This window comes from Mizuhopecten yessoensis, unplaced genomic scaffold (assembly GCF_002113885.1).
Source record: "Mizuhopecten yessoensis strain PY_sf001 unplaced genomic scaffold, ASM211388v2 scaffold3537, whole genome shotgun sequence".
NCBI lineage: Eukaryota > Metazoa > Mollusca > Bivalvia > Pectinida > Pectinidae > Mizuhopecten > Mizuhopecten yessoensis.
This window is the reverse complement of record NW_018405094.1, coordinates 233,583-255,989: the sequence shown is the minus strand read 5'-3', so window position 1 is coordinate 255,989 and position 22,407 is coordinate 233,583. Positions and strand designations below refer to the sequence as shown.

The 22,407-nt window shown below is 37.9% G+C and overlaps 1 protein-coding gene across 4 annotated transcripts; it reads right to left on the bottom strand.

Annotated features, from left to right (window-relative positions):
• Window positions 1-5,646: 5,646 nt before the first annotated feature.
• LOC110447618 (putative ankyrin repeat protein RF_0381) lies at window positions 5,647-22,344 on the bottom strand. 4 transcript variants are annotated; one of them, XM_021493422.1, is made up of 3 exons: window positions 22,135-22,344; window positions 12,686-12,838; window positions 5,647-8,130 (listed from the first exon to the last, which is right to left on the bottom strand). In XM_021493422.1, exon 3 carries the CDS (start codon window positions 7,808-7,810, stop codon window positions 6,686-6,688), a length of 1,125 nt encoding a protein of 374 aa, XP_021349097.1. In that variant the 5' UTR covers window positions 7,811-8,130; window positions 12,686-12,838; window positions 22,135-22,344; the 3' UTR covers window positions 5,647-6,685. The 4 variants fall into 4 exon arrangements, with proteins under 4 accessions (XP_021349097.1, XP_021349095.1, XP_021349096.1 ...); XM_021493420.1 differs by lacking the exon at window positions 22,135-22,344 and adding an exon at window positions 18,055-18,073; XM_021493421.1 differs by lacking the exon at window positions 22,135-22,344 and adding an exon at window positions 14,080-14,142.
• Between the last annotated feature and the right edge of the window lie 63 nt (window positions 22,345-22,407).

Sequence of the window (22,407 nt, the reverse complement as noted above, 5' to 3'; positions counted from 1 at the left end):
CCTGGGCAGTTTGGTTATTGAGAAGAAGTTGTTTAAAGTTTTTAACATATTTGACCCCTGTGACCTTGAAAATAGATGAAGGTCATTTATTTGAACAAACTTGGTAGCCCTTCATCCCAGTTTGCTTCTGGCCAAATATCATCACCCTAGGCCTTTCGGTTATTAAGAAGAAGTCGTTTAAAGTAAAATATTGACGCCGGACGACGGACGGACGACGGACGCCGCACCACGGCATAAGCCAGGTGAGCTAAAAATCACTTGAGATATATAGAGCAACTAGAGATAGGTCATGGACCATGAGATATAGGTCATCGAACTAGAGATGGTGGTCATGGAACTAGAGATGGTGGTCATGGAACTAGAGATATAGGTCATGGAACTAGAGATATAGGTCATGTAACAAGCGGGATAAGTCATGGAACTCGTATATAGGTTATGGAACTAGAGAAAGAGGTCAATAAACGAGATATAAAGGTCGTGGAACTAGAGATATAAGTTATGGAACTAGAGGTATAGGTCATGGAACTAGAAATATAGGTTATGGAACTAGAGATATAGGTTATGGAACTAAAGATAAAGGTTATGGAACTAGATATATAAGTTATGGAACTAGAGGTATAGGTCATGGAACTAGAAATATAGGTCATGGAACAAGCGGGATAAGTCATGAACGAGAGATATAAGTCGTGTAACTAGAGATATAGGTCATGGAACTAGAGATATAGGTCATGGAACTAGAGATATAAGTTATGGAACTAGAAATATAGATCATGGAACAAGCTGGATAAGTCATGAACGAGAGATATAAGTCGTGGAACTAGAGATATAGGTTATGGAACTCAAAATAAAGGTCATGGAACTAGATATATAGGTCGTGGAACTAGAGATATAAGTTATGGAACTAGAGATATAGGTCATTGAACTAGAAATGTAGATCGTGGAACAAGCGGGATAAGTAATGAACGAGAGATATAAGTCGTGGAACTAGAGATATAGGTTATGGAACTAAAGATAAAGGTCATGGAACTAGAGATATAGGTCATGGAACTAGAGATATAAGTTATGGAACTAGAGATATAAGTTATGGAACTAGAAATATAGATAATGGAACAAGCGGTATAAGTCATTGAACTCGTATATAGGTTATGGAACTAGAGAAAGAGGTCAATAAACGAGATATAAAGGTCGTGGAACTAGAGATATAAGTCATGGAACTAGAAATATAGGTCATGGAACAAGCGGAATAAGTCATGAACGAGAGATATAAGTCGTGGAACTAGAGATATAGGTTATGGAACTAAAGATAAAGGTCATGGAACTAGAGATATAAGTTATGGAACTAGAAATATAGGTCATGGAACAAGCGGGATAAGTCATGAACGAGAGATATAAGTCGTGGAACTAGAGATATAGGTTATGAAACTAAAGATAAAGGTCGTGGAACTAGAGATATAAGTTATGGAACTAGAGATATAGGTCATGGAACTAGAAATACAGATCATGGAACAAGTTTGATAAGACATAGAACTACATATATAGGTTATAGAATTAGAGAAAGAGGTCATTGAACTAGATATATAGGTCGTGGAACTAGAGATTGTGGACATGGAACTAGAGATATATGTCATGGAACTAGAAATATAGATCGTGGAACAAGCGGGATAAGTAATGGAACTAGAGTTGGTGGTTATGGAACTAGAGATATAGGTCATGGAACTAGAGATATAGGTCATGGAACTAGAGATATAGATCATCGAACAAGCGGTATTAATCATGGAACTACATATATAGGTTATGGAACTAGAGAAAGAGGTTATTGAACTAGATATATATGTCATGGAACTAGAGTTGGTGGTCATGGAACTAGAGATATCGGTCATGGAACTAAAGGTCGAGATTATTGAACTAGCGGTATAGGTCAAAGAACCGTTAAACTGGCACTATAGGTAATGGAAACAGAGAAACAGTTCGTTGAACTGGAAGTTTAGGTAATGGAAACAGAGAAACAGTTCGTTGAACTGGCAGTATAGGTAATGGAAACAGAGAAACAGTTCGTTAAACTGGCAGTATAGGTAATGGAAACAGAGAAACAGTTCGTTGAACTGTCAGTATAGGTAATTGAAACAGAGAAACAGTTCGTTGAACTGGCAGTTTAGGTAATGGAAACTGAAACAGTTCGTTGAACTGGCAGTTTAGGTAATGGAAACTGAAACAGTTCGTTGAACTGGCGATATGGGTCGTGGAACTAGAGACATATGGAAGTAGATACATAGGCCGTGGGACAAGAGATGGCGGGCATGGAACTAGCGATGTAAGTCATTGAGCTAGAGATATACGCATAAAAGAGTTTAGAAAACATGTTTCTTCCAGAACTTCTCCTGTTCACCACGCCTGGACCATCCAGTACACGGCAGAGGTGTTGTCGAAACATCAGTTTATTCAACTGTTTGATTCCACATCTTTCTTCACTTTGAGTGGTTAAACTCCTGAACTACAGAATATAGAGGTTTGAAGATTGCCATCTTTTAACTGGATGATATTTGCTTATTGATCAACAAACGTATCCCCTACAACAAAGTCATGTCATGTCTACACGGCTTGACATGTTTGATACATTGTGGTAAAAATAGTACGAAGAAGTTCCACAGCTCTTAATAAATAATAACAAGGTCCAAACAGACATCAGGACACAATTTTGTCATTTTTCAAACATTTTCTGTCATTTTCCCATAATATGTATCCCACAACCTTGTAGCAGTCCTAGGAAACCTAGAAATAGTCCAGCATATTTCTATGGATAGTAGTCACCTACTTGGTCCACGATCGGTGTTATAAAAAAGATTTGGTAATTGACAGTAATGCCCTAGACCCCCCCCCCCCCCCCCCCCCCCCCCCCACACACACACACACACACACACACAACAACAACAACAACAACAACAACACCACCAACACCAAAAACAAATCCCTTCATCGATATAACGCTGAATTGTTCTGAAGGATCTATGTCCCACTGCAAACAAAACGATAGAGAGTTCCAATGTAGTTTATGGGACATTATGTACATACAGTAACCTCCCCTATCATCGTTTTGGATATAGCTGTTATGTAGTACGACTTGGCCAGGGTTATACCGTTGACCAGTTGCTCAAATGCTGGTTATAGTCGACTAGTGGTTAGGGAAATTAAGGTTGGTTATAGTGAACTAGTGGCTAGGGAAAGTTAAAGGTTGGTTATAGTCAACAAGTGGCTAGGGAAGGTTAAAGGTTGGTTATAGTCAACCAGTGGCAAGGGAAAGTTGAAGGTTGGTTATAGTCAACCAGTGGCTAGGGAAAGTTAAAGGTTGGTTATAGTCAACTAGTGGCTAGGGAAGGTTAAAAGTTGGTTATAGTCAACCAGTGGCTAGGGAAAGTTAAAGGTTGGTTATAGTCAACTAGTGGCTAGGAAAGGTTAAAGGAATGAATACAAGAAAATTAAGAGCATCTGAAAGAATGTTATTACTATAGATTTGATGAGACAGATTCGAGGGTATTAATTACATTGAAAGCCCTCGTTTCCTATTGACAACAATTTGAATGTTTCACTAACCACTAAAATTAGCCAACCTTTGAACGACCTGGGCCACGTGGTCCTGTTGGTTGAGGCGATATTCGGAGGTCCACGGCTGGTCACATTACCTTTTGTTTTCAGACAGAACGCTGTTGTTGGCCTTATGTTTATTTCATCAGTATTGTCGATTTATATAAAAGTTCCTTGGCATATTATTTTCAGAAATGAATTATAAAAGCTATTGTCATGCCGTAAAGTCCAATGTATAGTTAAAAGTTTGGCCGTGCTACGGATATCCTTAAAATATCTCCCCGCACGTGATCTTCCTGTTTGTTACCCGTTTTTCATCAATTGCTCCATAGCTACCAGGGGGGTTATTTGATATGAAATATTAGTATTTCTTGATATCAATAAAACATAATATTTAACTTAACATATATCACTGATATCTATAAACATTTTTTTTTCAGATCAAAAATTAATTTGTTGATGTCAAGAATATAATTTTAGATATACATCAAGAGTTCGATTTTTTTATATTAATCATATCTTTTTTGATATGATGTCATTTTCATGTCCAGAAATCAAGTTTTAGATATCAAGAGTTCGTCTTATTTACGACAAGAAATCAATTTAGTGATATCAAAAAACATTTTGATTCCAAATATACCAGTTATACCAAATATACCAAATATACCAATTAACTTAACTAAATACATATCTCTTGATATCAATAAATCTAATAGTTTATATCTACAACTGAAATAGCACAAACAAATAGTTGTGAAGCCCATTATATCATGACAATACCCTGTGCTACAGATCACAGGGGACTGTAATAACAATTGGGTGTGGCACAGCTTTTACATATAGGTATTGCTATGATATACGGCTAGAAATAAAATGGGAACTAGATTCAGTTGTAATAGTAATAGTATTTGCAATAGTAAATACATACATGTATCATGAACCATATGCATTACTAGCCGTGGCCTGAAAGCCGATACAGTTAAGTCAGTCTATTTTAGTCTTGGGCCGGTTCACGCACCACAGCAGCGCTAGCACACTGCAAAGTTACACGTACTGATATTGAGAATCAGAGTAAACAAGTATACACTGGTTGCAGCCGTATAATTCTATATTTGATCACGTGACTTAAAAATATCTACATAAAACGTTACAATCCCCTGTGATATGCAGACGAAAAGGTCTGCAACACAAGAATTGTAACATTATTGTTTTTTTATTACATACTTAGTAATAAATACGTTGTTTTTTTTGTATATGCGATACGACACAATTTCTCTAACCCATATCAGCCCTCGCCGTATCACACCCCAAAACCCGTATCAGCCCGCAAAAACCATATCACACCCCCTTTGGAAAAAAAATCGTTTTTCAATATTTCAAAAATAAAAATTAATCATAAGATAGTAGTTTTTGTATTAGTAAGTATGTAATAAACAGAATAAAACACGCCTTTTTCCATATAACACCCAGTATCAACCCTCGACCAATATCAGCCCTCGGGCCTTCTGCCCTTGGGCTGATATTGTAGTCTCGGGTTGAAACTGGGTGTGATATGGGAAAAGGCATGTATTATTCTCTATGAACAGTACACCCCTATGTCGTTTAGAAACGCATATACTACAGAGAACAGTGACATCGCAGATGCTACATTGTATATGACTAAAGATAGAACTAAACGGGAGTCGCGGTATGTATATAAAATAGTACTTAATATATGCTGTGACGCCCATTATATCATGACAAGTTCCTGTGCTACAGATCACAGGGGACTGTACTATCCTCGCACCATTTTTCTGATATATACATATATTTTACATGTTTGTCTAAAACGTTACATCTACTGTTTATAACACATTTCAATGCTGGCACGGTTCTGCAAGTGCCTAGTTTATGGATTACACGTGTGTGGTTCGAGTGTACTGCCAGGTACACCACACAGCCTCTGATAAAGTCTGGCGCGTGATGGTGCCGCCGCTGAACCACTGCGCATGTAGTCTACGCCAATTTCATTTCGGTTCCTCCCGGTCTACGTAGCCGTACATATACCAATAAAAACGTAACACTCGGTTGTAAAGTTGTTGTGAAGTTTATTTAAGGCCGAGCGATCTTGCTGCAAAAAAATTGGCACATGGGTATTTTTCAGTCCTTCATTTTGGTTTGGAAGACAAAGTTTTTTATGCATAAGAAATAAATAAGTTACTGGAATATAAACACAATTAACATTGAGTGGAATTTCAACAAATCTCTGTGGATCCCTAACAGACAAGACAGAAAAACGTACACATGCATACACTAATTACCGACAAGTAAAGCACTGCATCACACGCGCTAATTGGACGGGGTTTAAATCTTTTTATATCTTTTTAACCTCTAGATCTAATAAACATGGAGGGGTTTCAGAACATGCCTTTAATTAGTTTACCTACCAAACTGACACACTGCGTCTAGGTGGCTTCCGACGACATTCTTTACATAACATAATACATATACTACGCGTCTGCAATAAGTTTTGTTTTGTTTCGGGTTGGCCTAGAGACATACGCTCGTAAGGCATGTTGCAATATTTTGGTTATATTTTACAAGCCTACATGAGATATTACCTTGGCAACGCGATATCGCAGAATCAAACAGACGGAGGCCCACGTCTCTGATATTTGTATACGTCACACATCGCCTGGAGTACGTATTCGAGGTGTTCTTATCGATTCCCCATACAGTTTATTTCCGGTCCAATAGAACCAGATATTAAATTCGTTAACAAGGCCTCAATGTATACCAGTATAAGAGTACACTATCTACACCCCAATGCGAGCAATGCTGAAGCGGCGGTATTGCACAACCCAACCTTGAGCACCTGATAGAAATTTGATAAAGTTTCTTACCAAATAACGAAACGAAACATCTCAATATCGAGACAACAAATATCCATTCCATCCATATCTGGTGTGGAATAACACTAGGAAAACAACATTTGATTATGTAAGATTACCAAAACAGTTTTGTTTCCACGGGAAATCATTAGCCCCAAGGATACTCCCTTGGGGTTGACCATTTTGAGTATCCACCTCATTAGAGGTTACCAGTGTTCACTATATATGGCACTTGGTCAATATACGTTTTCAATTTCGTCTATTGCAATGTATTCCTTAATAACTCGCGGAAGGATCAGTTTCGGGATATTGTTCAAAATTGATCTGTCACCGGATCCAGCATTCAATGACTTCCGGATGGTCATGCGCGCTAGCTCTTGCAACGAAAAACAGTTGTGTACCCGTTCCCGGAGCCAGACGATCATTTTGACACCATTTGTTCCTGTGGCATGACCTGAGAATGCTAATCTCCTGAATGACCTTGAGAATGTTGGGATGCGTCGCGTGCACTGTTCGACCTCTTCAACTGTCAGCCGATAGCCACAAGTTACCAGCAGTTTTACCACATTTGTATCACATCTCGTGAAGGCGTCTACAAGAAGACTTCGGCCATACTGACCATGACTATCCACTCGACACCCGTGATACAACAGCATCCCTGCAATGTAGCTGTTTCCAATCGAAATACATGACAGAAGGGGCGACCACTGACCGTCAGACTCGCTCAGACGTCCGCCATTTAACACCAGCGTCCGGCCTATTGGGTCCAAAGAACCGTACGAGTTCTTCTGTGCGATTCGGTAATAGAAAATGGCCGTTGAAAATGGCGTTGCTTTGTACTGTGTTAACGCGTTCACGTCAGCACCCTTACTGATCAGCAGTCGTACGATGTCTTTGTTACCTACCCTAATGGCTTCGTGTAGGGGAGACCAGTCATTTTTGTTCTTTGAGTTGATCCCGACGTCTAGTTTACATAGTAGATGTACAACGGACTCCAAATTGTTGTGAATGGCGCGTTGAAGGACCGCGTTTCCAGCGTCATCCCTCGCGTTGACGTCACATCCCATCCCGATCAGCCATGTCGCTATGTCAGTTTTATGATGGTTGCACGCGATATGTAATGGCGTTTGACCCTTATTGTCCGCCAGGTCAGCACTCCATTTTGAGTCCAACAATAAACGTATAATGTTTTTGTAGCCATACTCTGTCGCCCAGTGTAAAGCTGTTCGTCCCCTACAGTCCACATAGTCTACACTCCGGTAACAACTATTGGACAAAATGGAACGAACCTGACTCTCTTTTCCCGCCTTAACAGCTTCCAATAGGAAGTAGTCCTCGTCAACGTTGATTTTGTTTGGCATTTTGCTGTATAGTACTCAGCAAAACAACCATACACAACTCTACAGCAAGACAGCACTCAGTGTTCTGGTGATTGTGATAATATTAGTAACTCGATGACGTATTATCACGGGATGATTCTGCGTTTTGATATCAAATAGAGAGAAATTTGTTCAAACTCCTTTTTGAAATCATAGCAATAGAGAAAATATACCACTTTTTCTCAGCTTAGTATGGTTTTCCTTGCTCAGGTCTTCATTGGGAACAATGAAGCACAGTTTCAGACAGAGTGTTGGACTTGGGAAAGCGAAACTCTTGTCAGTCATCCAACATGGTCGCTCATCTGAAAAGACATAAAAGTGAGAGAAAATGTACCTATGATACAAAACTGACATACTGTGGGCATTACAAACATATGTGTTCGTGAGAGACGGGTATATTTAACGTATGTTGATATCTGGGGTACGTACCGTGTAGAACATTGGAGCCAGCCATGGATAACTAGTCCTCTGTTGTATACACACACATGCGCAGTACGCTGTTTACTTTTTGGTGCATCCCGTTTCACGTTGGAACACAACTATAGAATGTATTTCCTGTCCTGGGTCTCGCTTGTTGCTGAGCCCATTCATTAGCGCCAGGGGTGCAGCGAAACTACGCACCCCGTGAGCCGAGGACAGACTGAACTATACTCCACTAACCCTCCCTGTCGCTGCTACTAGAGGCGGGAGAACATTATGCCAATTTCCTTTCCTTTTACACCTCGCCACGGATTCACTTTGCTGGGATTCCGAGTTTTACAAATGGGGAGGGGGCAGAGCGATTAACTGATGGGCACGCGCACGCGAGCGAATCGGTAAGGCTTGCTACACGCACGGTTACAGATGCTGGTAAGAGCGAACGGCAGATAACGCTACTAGTCTGTGCTGAGTTATTGAGATAAGAGGGTACTTCTATCTTGCTATACTTACAGTAGTACCATTGTCTCCTATTCTTTTATACACAAAACAATCTCTTTTCTGGTACAAAGTAGTTTTAATGTTGTCGACAAAATTACTTCTATACATAATGTCTAGTGGTACTACGACACAGTCTCTGGAGAAATATGGTTGGTCACGTTTACCCCTTCTACTGCGGGCAATAATACTGACTTTATAATTTCGTATCCCATCAATATCTTAACCGAGCATGAGGTATATCGAAAGTCTGCAAGGTTTTCATTCAATCAAAGGATTTTGTAAAAAGTTAAAGGAGTTCAAATGCTGACCAGATATTGTTCTAATTTGTTTGTGAGGCTTTTTATTGACTGACGAGGCAAAACAACCCCCATGAAACCAGATTAAGTATATCTGGTCATTTACACAATAAATAATCCCCACCACTGTCAGCAATATTGATAACATTGAATACTATAAGGTCGTAATATAAAGGTTTCTGAGATAACCGCGGAAGGGCATCAGGTGTCACGTGTGACCTTCATGATATCTGATCGTCATGTTCGGTAGACACACTTTTCGGCACAAGTCATCTTAGTTTCTAAACATTACGTCGTGAACGAGTCCTTAGACTGTACGTGAATACAAAACAACATAGATATGGAGAAGGTTTACCAGTGGCCGAGGTGAGACAGACTCACATATCTTACAGAGAGGTCAATACAAAGCGATTTCTTATGTTAGATAGTCTGACGGCTGCCAAAAACCACCGACAACCCCTTGATGTAAGGTAGTTAGAAAAGCCTTCTGGTGTTTTAGCTATATCCGACCGAGATTTGATCTGTTCTACAAAAACGTTGCATGAAATGTCATAATTACTGTACTACACGTGTAGAGCGATTTACAGAGCGCACAAACGCGGGCAAACGATCGTGTACGTCACATCACAAGCTGGCTGTTCCAACAAGAACATGTACTAACTTACTAGTAGCCAAATGTAACAGTTTCCCGTCCCAAATTAACAGATAGCATTGTGCTTGTTGCTCACACTCTAGTGTAATGGAAGAATGATAGTGTCTCATAAGACTCATAGTAGACTGGATGTAAAGGTGACTGATATGGCTTATTATTTTGTAATTGTATAATTGTACCCTTTACATGTGACACTTCAATGAACTATTTGAATTGAATTCTATTTCCGGGTTTAGCCTTTTTGAAGAAATACGCACTATAATTTCGCGGAAAAGCCATTAATATTATGCAGATACGTCTATACAATACGGCTACATATGTCTGTTTTATGGTTATATCTTTGGAACAGGCACATGTCGCATAGGCAGGTTTACTCCCAAGTTTCACGATAGCGATATACAACATAACATCAGTTTATTTGCCCGACAATAAATTCGACGTAACAATGCATCTTAAGTTTACAGCTTCTATAATCTTAGTTTGAGTCACATGGGTTTCTTGAAACTTTTCTGATATCGCTTATCGTATATTGACAAAATTAGCGATAGCGGTTACAACAGATTACTACACTGAAGTCTGGGTTGCCTCCCTTGAGGATTTTGCGGCATATGACTTTTGGAATCACGTGACCTATATACTCTACCCGCACTTATCTTGTCATCGAGCGATGCATCGTTACCCTTGATAAGACTATTACGTAGAACCCCACTGTATAATTATCTAGTACTTCCAATCGCTAAGAAATTACTGTCTATGTAGTAACACGAACTCTGACCTCAGAGGAAGTTCACAGAATTCTGACCCGACAGGAAGTCTGTATAGACAATAATAAGATGATGAGATGGTTTCCGTTAGGATGACGGAGGTGAAGGACCCCTAACCACAGAACACTGTTAGGCACCTCATGGGTCAAATAAAGCAGGTATATAGCTTTATGTTTCATCGCCAGGGTTAAATCCATTACACAAAAATATTGAAATTACAATATCATATTAACACAGTACAAAATACTACATGCAAACGGTCAAAGGAAGTCATATGCCATGACCTATGATTTAAAAGGAAATATTGTGATGAGTACTCATACAAGTGCAATTAACATATTGCTTGCCCTCAGTAACACAGGAAATTAGATTGTACCTACACTGTATTGTACCTAACAAGCAGCTGTTAGAATTATTCAATCAAAAAAGATGGTCTAAATATTGTATAAGCTAATTAGATTTAATATATTTGCCGACAGGAACAAACCACTTGATCTTTGACCTCCATAAACACACGGAAGGTGCGCACCAATCTGAGGATATGGCGGAACTGAACTTCCGCTGGTTTCATAACTTTCAACGGTCATAACAAACTATCATAAGTGTGTGTTGAAGACCTGGTACATCCCTGACATCCACCAGCTGTACATTGTACTTATCTTTGTCTTTAAGTTGACCCATACTGGTTGGTTTCATTGTTTGACATATTTTGAAGAAAATATTATAGAAATTGAATCATAAAGATACTGTTGCCGAAATGACCTTTCAAATGTTGTTAAACAAATTTCATCCGATCCTTCCGCGTGGCGGACGGATAACTTACATATGAACTGAATGTATTCCGTTAGGGAAAAAACAATGATTTATTTTATTACTGATTACGTTACATACTTGCCAACATTTTGAGATTTCCACGGTGGAGAATCTGCATGCTTAAAATTAAAACATCAATAAAATGTGTGTATACACTCCCTAGAAACAATATAACCCTTTAAAATGACAAACTTTGAGTTTTTCTTTCAGATGAAGTCATCAGATCTTAGTATAAAGGAACAGTTAGCAAATTCACTGGTTGAGAACACTAAATTTTAGGGTCCAAAATCGGGTGTCTCCCTCCTAAATAAGGAGGGTTGACAAGTATGCGATGGAATAAAGCACATTCATCAAGTTCCTGAACTTCGCTCTTCCGGAAAGATGAGCAGACGGTATATGGGACAAAACGGAACAAAACTTCCGGAAGTAGGCATGTCATTCGGTGATCTACATCATGTGTTGATTACGGTAACCAAGAGCACATGTACGGACATTTAACGTTGACGTTTTATTAGTTTATTTTACAATGTTCAATATTTATAGCCAAATTTATATACTCGTGTTTCCTCTATTTTAAATCTGATACTGTTGAGCTGATTACAAATTAAGCGTTCGGCTACATTTTACAGATATTGTTTTTTCCACTTTGTTTTATTCAAATTTGTATATCTTCTGCTATGGAAAGCTTGGCTTAAGTGTATCGTTATAATACAATGTATCATGTACACGGTATTATTAAGTTCAGTGATCATTGTCCGGAAGTCTCTAAAGACGGAAAGACGCACTGATCAACGATTTCACGGAACTAGACGAAAAATGATATTATATAAAGAAAACACCCCATAATATGTATTCAGTATACAATATCACAAGTTTTAAAAAGTAAAAATTATCGAATTGCCAAGACAATCTACAGCTTTCTAGAGTCAATACAACTAAATAATTTCAAAATTCCTTTTCGTGTTAGAAAATGGACTCTCCAACTGAATATATTTTCAAATGAAAATCATGACAATTTGGCGTGATTGTTCAAAATCTAATCATTCTGATAATAAAACTGCACCTATGGCACTTTTCCACATAAAATGAAAAATATATAGCTAAAACTGCACATGATGCTTATGAAATGAAAACTAACCTGTTCAATAAGAGTTATTTTGTGTATTATTCTCTGATCATTTCTGACTCGGTTACATTGAATCAAGTGTAAAAAGATGTCTGTCGTATAAACCTTTCTTTATGCTAAAAAAATTATGAACTCTCTACATTTCGATATAGCTGTTAATTCTTTAAAATCCGATACTGTTCTATAATACTTATTATCAAACTTGTGACTATTGCTAATTGTACTCGATAGTATTAATAATATTGTACAGATGGGTATATTGTGCAAGTGAGTATTAAAAGTACTTACGGTTAGTTCATTGTCCTCTGATCTCGTAGGATATTGTAACAAGGAAGAAACTAATCCCCGGTTTTATATCGGGTTGCGAAGTCCGGAAATCATGAATCGACAGGAGGCGGGGCTTGTCGTGTCAACGGACACTGGTCACAGACATCGTTTTAGCTGAAATCCAATTAAAATCCCACTAAATTGTCGATCAAAACTTGCTCGTTTGTACGAGCGGGGTTCATTTATCTTCTTTTAATAACTGACTATACCGATCGTAGGTCTTATAGATCTACAATAACATTTCGATATTGTCCGCTCGAATGCTGTCCATAGTGAATGTATCCGAAGTTGAACACAATATAACGCCTACATGTATGTTTCACTAAACACTAGTCTGTATCTACATTTAATACCTACTAATTACAGACGGTCATCTGACACGCGCCCACCGCGGGCCAGGCTCGTGTTTATAAATATGCTGGTTATGTTTATTTGTTTTATTTGTATTGATTCACCAGACTGACCACTCTGACATAGTACGTGTAAAACACACAAACTACAAATCCTCATTCCAGATAATGGGATTGTGGGGTCTGGATTGTTACGATAAGGGAGGGGAAGTCTAGAGATCAAAAGGTTAAATCCCATCCCCAATCAGCCACCTTTGGTTCGGAACCCCGTTCTACACTGTACCAAGATTACCAGCTTATAACACTGTGACTTCATTTACACCTATTTTTATTTCAGCACTTTTAGTCATATCTTACCAACGTCCTCTCCTATTGCAGTTTTAGCGAAACTTAAAGACCAATATACACAATTGTAACTTGAGAGAAGTACGATATTTCAAAATTCATATATTATTGTTTGTTTATTCTATAGAAGAGGTCAGACTTGGGCAATATGGCTGATATTCTACATATACAATCTACAGTCGGCTGATATTGTTCTTTAGACTAAACATTGGCCTGCATTCAGCGAAAATTTGTACTCTTTTCCAGTTACTATAAGGTTGTAATTTTGTTGTTCTATAAACTTGTCATTAAATAGCAGTATCAAATTCAATTAATGAGACTGTATTAGAATACAAGTATCACTGAGAGATATGATCAGATTAGTAGACTGTATCTATTAAGCGATAAGTTAAATTTAAATTATGAGAAACATAAACCTCTGGATATATGTTTAAACGCAGTGTGCCATAGGATCACAAGGATTTCACAAATAACTCACTTGGTGTTTACGTATTGAACTATTGAGAACGTGAAATGGTGATATATGTCAATATATAAACAGATGCTCGCTACAACGTTCATGGCATGGTGTTATATACTATATATAGTACATTAGTTACATTTGAAATACTAGACAGTTTGACGCATTGTTTTAGTAATTACACAGATGTTTAACTCTACCTTTATGCTTTCCAGGCCTGTGATTGTGAGGTAACTCGTATACAGCTAACGTACATTTGTACCTTCATAAAGTTTAGCTCCGTCACGACAGTCCAAGATTATAATATACCTTACATGACACCTGTTAGTTTCGGTTTACTAGAAAACATTACAAAAATACAAAAACCCACCACAATAAGCAGGAACAGGGATGTCTATTATCTACACCAAAAAAAGTAGGTGTAGCGTTACTCATGTAAAGCCTCGTGCATGCAGAGGTCTGTTGTAATGATTATCATGTTCCCGGATACACATATAGTAAAACTTCCCGTAATACGATAATACGATCATGATTGGGAAACTAATAATACAGACAATATGTATATATATGTATATTCCTGCAATGTATTGCGCAGTTTTACCTGAACTATCGGAGGTTCTGTAGTACCCGGATTATTGTGTACGTGCCTAATAATGCAATATTTGAAATTGAAAGCATCCGTTTTTGAGAACGCGAATGACTTCAGCTTTACGATATCTTTTTACCTAGAATGTTTACCAAAATGTTTAGCCCACATGGTCCGAAGGACCTGTCATAGCGCGGTGTCCATCGTCTGTCTGCCAGTCTGTCGGTCGTCAACTTAATCAAAAGGTCTAAAGTCATGGTATTTGGCTGGTAGTTTCCTTGGATGGAGCCTAACAAAGTTTGCGAACAAATATGACCTTAACGTAACATGTATACTTTAAAGATCTTAAAACAGATTTTCCTGCTGAATGGACAGGCCTGGAATCATATAATCACTTGCCTGTAGTTTTCTATAAAAAAGAGCCCGACAGAGTTTACAAAAAAAGAGACATTGACTTAACTTCAATGTCACGGGGTCAAATAAGTAAAACATTTCAACTATTTTCATCTGAAGAGCTGAAACATTTTATAGGCTTGTAGTAAATGGCTAGTAGCTTCCCATGATGTTGCCCAACAAAATTTGCGAAGAACAATTACCTTACCCAACAATACATCTCCAGCACATACGTAGGCACACACACATAGCTCTAGGGAGATACAAGTCAGGTGGCATAGGACTAGTAGTTAGCGCCTGGTAAGGCAGCTCCTGCGAATTCCTCAAAAATTGTATTGATTAATTAATGTATATGCTAATTGTAATAACTGTATATATCTATGTAATATAAAGCGCTTTAGAGTGGGTTATGTTACCTAGACAGGGCGCTATATCAAATGTTGTATATTATTATTTTTATTAGGGTCATGGGGATCAAACATCTCAAAATCGTCCAGAAGAATTGATGCCAGCGTCTTCTTGTTAGTATTCCACTAATAAGTGTAATTAATCTAAGTAACTGTACTGTTTCAATAAATCCATCTGCGTGATCATGCCCTGACTAGGTACACATGTAGTCTAACGCAGTAATACATGAAGCTATGTAATGTTATTATCCGACAGCTCTCCCATTCCCCCAAAAACACCTGGGCGTGGGAGATGGGTAGCATAGACAGTTATATTTAAGTATAGATAACATCCGTCACCGGAAAAAACGAACATTATGATACAAGTGTTCACTCTAAGGACCATGTGGGTTCTTTACTTCAGTATTCACATGCAATCACGCGCCTTACTTGCTACAACGAACGAAATATTATCAACCTGAATTTCTAACGGATGGTTTTCTGAGCCATAAATAATTCGGAAATTAAATGTGGATCTAATGATGGACTGGGTAGGAAAACCGGAATAGCTCACACATGGGTGTCGTTATGGTTTCCGACACAGAGCTATCTTTAAGAGAAACTGTATAAATCCATGCGATTCCCATGGAGTGTACACGAGTTTCGTGATAGAGCGTATACATAATTGTTCGGATATATGCGGCAAATACACGATTGTTCGGATAGCAAATACATGTACATCATGCTGCTTGTTCGGCTATATGCGATAAAGAAACTATTGTTCGGCTATATGCGATGAAGAAACTATTGTTCGGATATATGCGATGAAGAAACTATTGTTCGGATATAGCAAATTAATATAGCAAATTCACGATTGTTCGGACATAGCGAATATGGGATTGTTCGGATGAACAGTCAAACTTTCATAAATCGAAGTTCGAAGATTCGAATTTCGAGATGTGCTGAACTTAAGGCAAAGTCCGGTTTCATTCTTATAAAACGCTATACTGATGTTTAATTCATGAATCGAACTTTTACAAGTAAAATTTCTCGTTGTTTCGAACTACAATCCAGGGCCGATCTTAAGGGAAACACTGAAAATTACACTAATAAATCGAAGTACGAAGTGAACGAAAACATTGACATGTTCCGGTGTCAAATTAACACCTAAACATGCAAACAACAGCGTATAAATACATGAGATATGTATGTCTAATTACACTTAATTCAGTATCGATATATATTTCTAATCACATTTAATTCAGTATCGATATATATTTCAAATTCATTTTTCTTGTCTTGTGTTCTGTCACTTTATAATTACATTCGGTCTTCTGTGGAATATATAGGCTAAAAGAAATACAGCATTCATGAGTCAAAGTCGCGATGTTTCGAACCTTCCCCTGTTGTCCTGCAATGTTCTATTACAATTGTGTTAGTTAGCGAAAACACGAGTTTTCGGACAGCGAATACTATACAGTATTGTTCGGTTTGTGAAGTTCCGGATCGTCAGAGTCCAGTTCGAGGCTGTGTTGTCTTACATAACAAACAAACAATAGCCCATACCACAATAGATTGATGAAGTTATTTTAATATGTTCAAGCTGTGATATTGACCTTGGCATCAAGTTGTTGCCCGGACAGGCCATTTTTTCTGATTCCTTTGAACGGCCATTACTCTAACCATATTTATACATCCCATGTATCAGGGAAAATATTGAACACTTTGGTATGCCGATACACAACGGTATATATCGCGAATGACAAGTATATTTTTGTAGTATTGAGTATTTCCCCCTCAGTCGCCATATCTACCTGTACCAATGAAGCCGACCACCCAACCAGCTCCATCCCTGACTCAGGCGCGCCTACAAATTACTTTCAGATGTTATAACCTCGAAAGATTGGCCATGCTTGTCAAATCTTAATTTCAATTGAATAAAAGAAACTGACATTACACCTGTACCAATGACCTGTAATTGTACATCAATACCTCGATATGTAAATAGCCGTGAACCGCGGACCACATCAAGATAGGGATGTGGGCAGGGCACCCAAATAAATCACAGGTATTTACATGTAGTTACCATTAATAGGTATTGTACACCTGATCTACTGACCCGCCTACAGCGTACGGACATCGTACGTCTATTACACTGACCACCATCACCCCGCCCATGTCCAGTTTGTCCATTCCCTACGTCAGGCCAAACAAACTGTTGAGTGTGTCCGCTTCCATGTTTTAAATATAGGCAAAATTTCTTTGGAAAAATGTTGATTCTCTTGCTTTAACTTATTCACCCCTGACGACACATTTGAACTCCTCCAATTAAAAGGTTGGAATAGTTCATTATGAAATTTCAGGGGTGAATGAGTTGAACGGGATTATCTAACTAAGTCTATAATATACATATGTAGGTTGTGCAAGATCCATTGATTATATATGGTTTACCTTGCTGGAGCATTTAGCAATATTGATCCAAGTTTTACTTGCAGATTTTCAGCTTAGATTATTTTCCCTATGATGTTTTGTCCAAATTGTTTTCATTCATTCGGCTTTTCGTGTCAAATTTCCTTGAAAGTCTTATATGTATACATTTTTATAGCGATCAATTAGGAATTTTGAAAAAAAATCGGGTGATTCTTATTTCCTTAGCACGGCGTAAAGCTAATCATGCTTTAAAAATTTGACCCTTACATGTTTCAACAGAAATCCAGGGAACTTGCCCTAAAATATTATAAAAACAGCCCCCCCCCCCCTATGATAAAGCAGTTACAATACCACAGTTTCCAAATATTTTAACCACTTACGCAGGTATATCACTGTCTAGACGTCGTCCCGTCACATGGATATCACGTGGGCACAGGTTGTGGTCACTGTAGCTATCGTTCATGTATTACTCCATATGGTTTAACAGTTGTGTGATAATCAATCACTGAGTATTTTTGTCCATAACTCGTTGTTTGTCGATGTTCACCGTTGCTTTTGTTCCATATGTTAGACCCTTGTGATGTGATGGTCAATATACCAATTAGTGCTTACATTTAGATCTTTAGTGAGGGTTACTATACCGTTATTCCATATTTTACAGCTTTGTGATGGTCATTGTAGCATTATGTCAATACGAGATCGTTTAAAGCAAACACTCCATATCTGCCTATGTACCATTTCATCCATCCTTTTGGTCACTATAACGTATGTACAGGTTCTATATAGTGGTCAGCGTATCTAGGTGTCATGCTCGTCAGTGATAGGCGCAGTATTCGCAATGGTCAATGCAGCCCTTTGCCCAGACTCATGCTCTGCAGAAGGGTCAGTTTAACCTTTTGTCCGGAGCGTGGCCTGAGAGATACACATCGACGGCCTGGTCAGCTGTCCATCAAGTCTGCCATAATAAGATGTTAGATGTATGAGATAAGTGTATAATTATGTATATATAGCGTCACTATAGCGTAAACTGGCCGGTACATACTGATCCTATCCTCTACGTAAGCACGGATTCCCATTGTGTTAGAGTAGTTGGAGGTTTAAAGGGTCGTAAACGTTAAGTGAAGTTAATTGGGGTGTAAAGTGCTCTCAATTCAAGTATGTTCACGTCAAAACTTAGGCCTTTAATCACGTGTTTTTTTTTAGGAACTTCAGGAAGCTATTACTAAGACTTTCGCAATCGACGACGCCATCCAGCGTCAACTACAAACATTCTAGTGCCGTAACCAGGCCACAATTAGATTAGAAAAAATGACATTGATTTTCAGTTTTCATTTAATCGATTACATATAGTGACATTGGACTGGTTCGATCGCCGGTCACCGGCGACCAGGCAGCTAAACTGGTCACAAATATTGTCCGTCTAGAGTTCGGAGGTCCTGGGTTCCAATCCCCGTTTCTCTCTATCTCCCGTTACATAATTACAAAGCAATATGAAATATCAATACAGGAAATGCATTTTCAAAATAAATTAAAAACTCTCATCAGTGGTACTGAAAGCTGAAGTGGGGACCCGTTGCAGATATATGTGTTGATGTTTTCAAAGGATTTTGCCCAATGTACACTGTAAATAGTATAGCGTAAATGGTTCTGTCTTCAGGAACGACACAACCAATTATGCTACTATTTAATTTACACTCAATGAAAAAGACGTACAATGTAAGTCGCTACATACGAGCTTGTAGTCTATGTTGGTATTGGAGTCTCGAAGAATTTCGACAAAACATCAAGTCTCAGAATATAAAGAACTTGCTGACTCGACAAATCCAAGAAAACAACACCTCTCACTTGACTCGACAAATGTTGAACGCTTGACCAACCTTTCTCTTTGTAAAGTGACCATGTCCCTAGCCTAAAGGCCAGCTTTGATTGGGTCAATAACGGGACAGTAACGTTTAAGAACGAAGTAATATTACGCCCCAATACGTTGTATAACGGGATCTGCGTTCATTCGCGCTAAATGAAAATTAATGGATTTGACTACTCTTCGTTTATTATACAGACCGAGATGTCTACAATTCCTATTTACTTCTTATGTAATTTAACCATTTACAATGTANCCCCTTGTTTTGCGTGTTTTTTTTTTTTACATATTTTTCCTTTTTCTTTTGTTGGAGCAGATTTCATAAGATTTCATATTCCACAACGTATATATAATTTATTGATTTAGTTTGATCATATAATGTAAAATGTACCAAACTAAACTGTATATCACCAAGGATAAAAAGAGATATTACAAACTTATAAATCAGTTTATGATACTGTATATCTTTTAAAATAGACTCGCGGTGATTTTCAACAATATATCACGATTGATTTAGTTATAGTATATAACGCGATTGTCGTCACTCGTCCAGTATCAATATAAGTACAATGCATGTTATGAAATTCCTATTCAACAATACAGGGACGTATATGTTTACAAGTCTTTGATCAATATTACATTCTTACGTATCATCAAGGTTCAGTAGCTATTATCGTAGCATGTCATGTATCCGAGCTTAGAAATTACATGTAACCTTCATAATTAAGCTTACAACCCATCCAGATGGAATTACGTACATGTATCATGTCAAATTTATTTATAACAAGAAGAATGGTATTTAAAATGAGATAGTCAGAGGGCACCTGTCTTTAAACGCATACTCCATTTCTTAGCTGAACACGTGTGATTTATGTAGCCTGTTCAATACTATAATTGTCAATACCAGGTTTAAAGGCGACTCATTTGTATTCTGTTAAGAAAACTCCAGATGGGTACGTCTCAAGTCGTTCTTAGATGGATAATCGATAGAGCTCTGTATTCGATTCATGACTGTGTGCTCACATACATATCACTACCAAAGGACACAGTATAGGTTTTGAAATGCCATCGACAGCTTGTTTAATTTGACAATAGAACTTTATGTAGTGATATAACGAAACAGGCAAAGCCTGTCTAAATAACATGTCACTTATAATATTCCACAATTAACAGTCTCGTGTGAGTGGGAACTGTGACACATTCCTCTATTGTCGTATATTGATCTCGGCACTGCACAGTTCACTAGAATAATTATTTGTACTTGGAGTCGATTACCGTCGTACCGCGACACGTATTAACTTAACATATGTTTGTAACAATAAGCACTACTGATCGGCAACAATGTATTATTAACGAAGTCGGTGTCGGCAAGAATTTGTGTCTCTGTGGGAACCGTAGGTATAAGTCCGATGATTTGAGATTGCTTTGAAAATTTAGACGTTTTTTGTTTGTTGAAATTTTACATTATCGGACCATTCAAATAAAAATATAAAAAAATCAAAATCAAATCAAATCGATCGGACCTAAAGCTAAGATGACCGCAGGTAGACTTTCTTTCTGACGAGGTCTGAGAAAACAGATAATGCACAAATACATATATATAGTTAAGTGAATTCTATCTTTTTTTCGTCATTCGTGATAGGTACTTGTGGTCAGCATGGTTTTTCTGAGGAGGGAATTGTGTCAGCCTGAACAGAATCATGATTTAATGAATTTGAACTACTATGGAAGTTATACACTTCTATTATGTATGTAAATGATTTATGTTTCTGAAACAACCGGGTGTAATAATTTACATTACAACCAATTACAACTTCCTTACTTTTGCACGTTTGTGCGTTACTTTCTGTATCGTGGACAATTAAAATCTAAAACATTAAGATGCAATACTTGTGTAAGGAAATATTTATCTTACACCAGACTCAATGCACACCACGGCCAAGATTCTATACAACTACATATCATGATAGCTTTTGATTATCAAATAGTGGGATATACGTGTTTCGTATTTCTTATGCTCTGGGATACGCCAATCCTGATTCTTTCCAAGTTGCAGTATTCAATGATGAGGCATTATATCCGATAATAATACGCCCACCGACCTTTTCCAGGATTTTTTTTACTATATTCACAGTTTTCGACACGAGTATAATGTAACTCAGAAATGTTTTTAGTCCCAGCATAACAGATTTTCGGAATCTAAAATTTGTTTTGTCAAATATTAACGTGAATAACTGCGTTACATGTGTAGGCAAATCTACATTTAATTAAATGTTGTTTTATACAAAATACTTCTTTCATGTGTTATTTATTCGTCATCCTGTCATTGTATGATGTCGGCACCTTCTGACCAGAGACGTATAGTGTAGTAGCCTATTAAATATGTCGTGCACTGACCGACCCAACTGAAGTAGGCCTATGATGACCATCATGTTATAGCACGGAATTAGATTATCGAAGTCCGTGGTTATAGCATACATGCATACATGCAGACACTGTAATAGGAGAATATTCAAGGGACATTCAGACGGTCCAAATATAATGTTACGTGCACAAAGATTTCACATGTGGGCGAGAATCCGTTTGATTTTCAACTTACCTGAGTCAGGCGACTTCCTGTTAGAACAGCATTTGGTTCAGCATCAGCAGCAGCTGTCGACAGACAACAAAGAGACCACCGGTTGTAGTACGTAAAAGATCCACGACATTACCAACATCAAATGCTTCGCTTGGTCGTTAAATGACGATACAAATGCATACGACAATGGAAGTAGGAAGTATGTGTGTTAAAGCGTATTCATTGTTGACTTTAAACAATGTTTACACATGTGATTCATCTAAAAATAGAACGTTATCTGAGGTTTTTCCTATA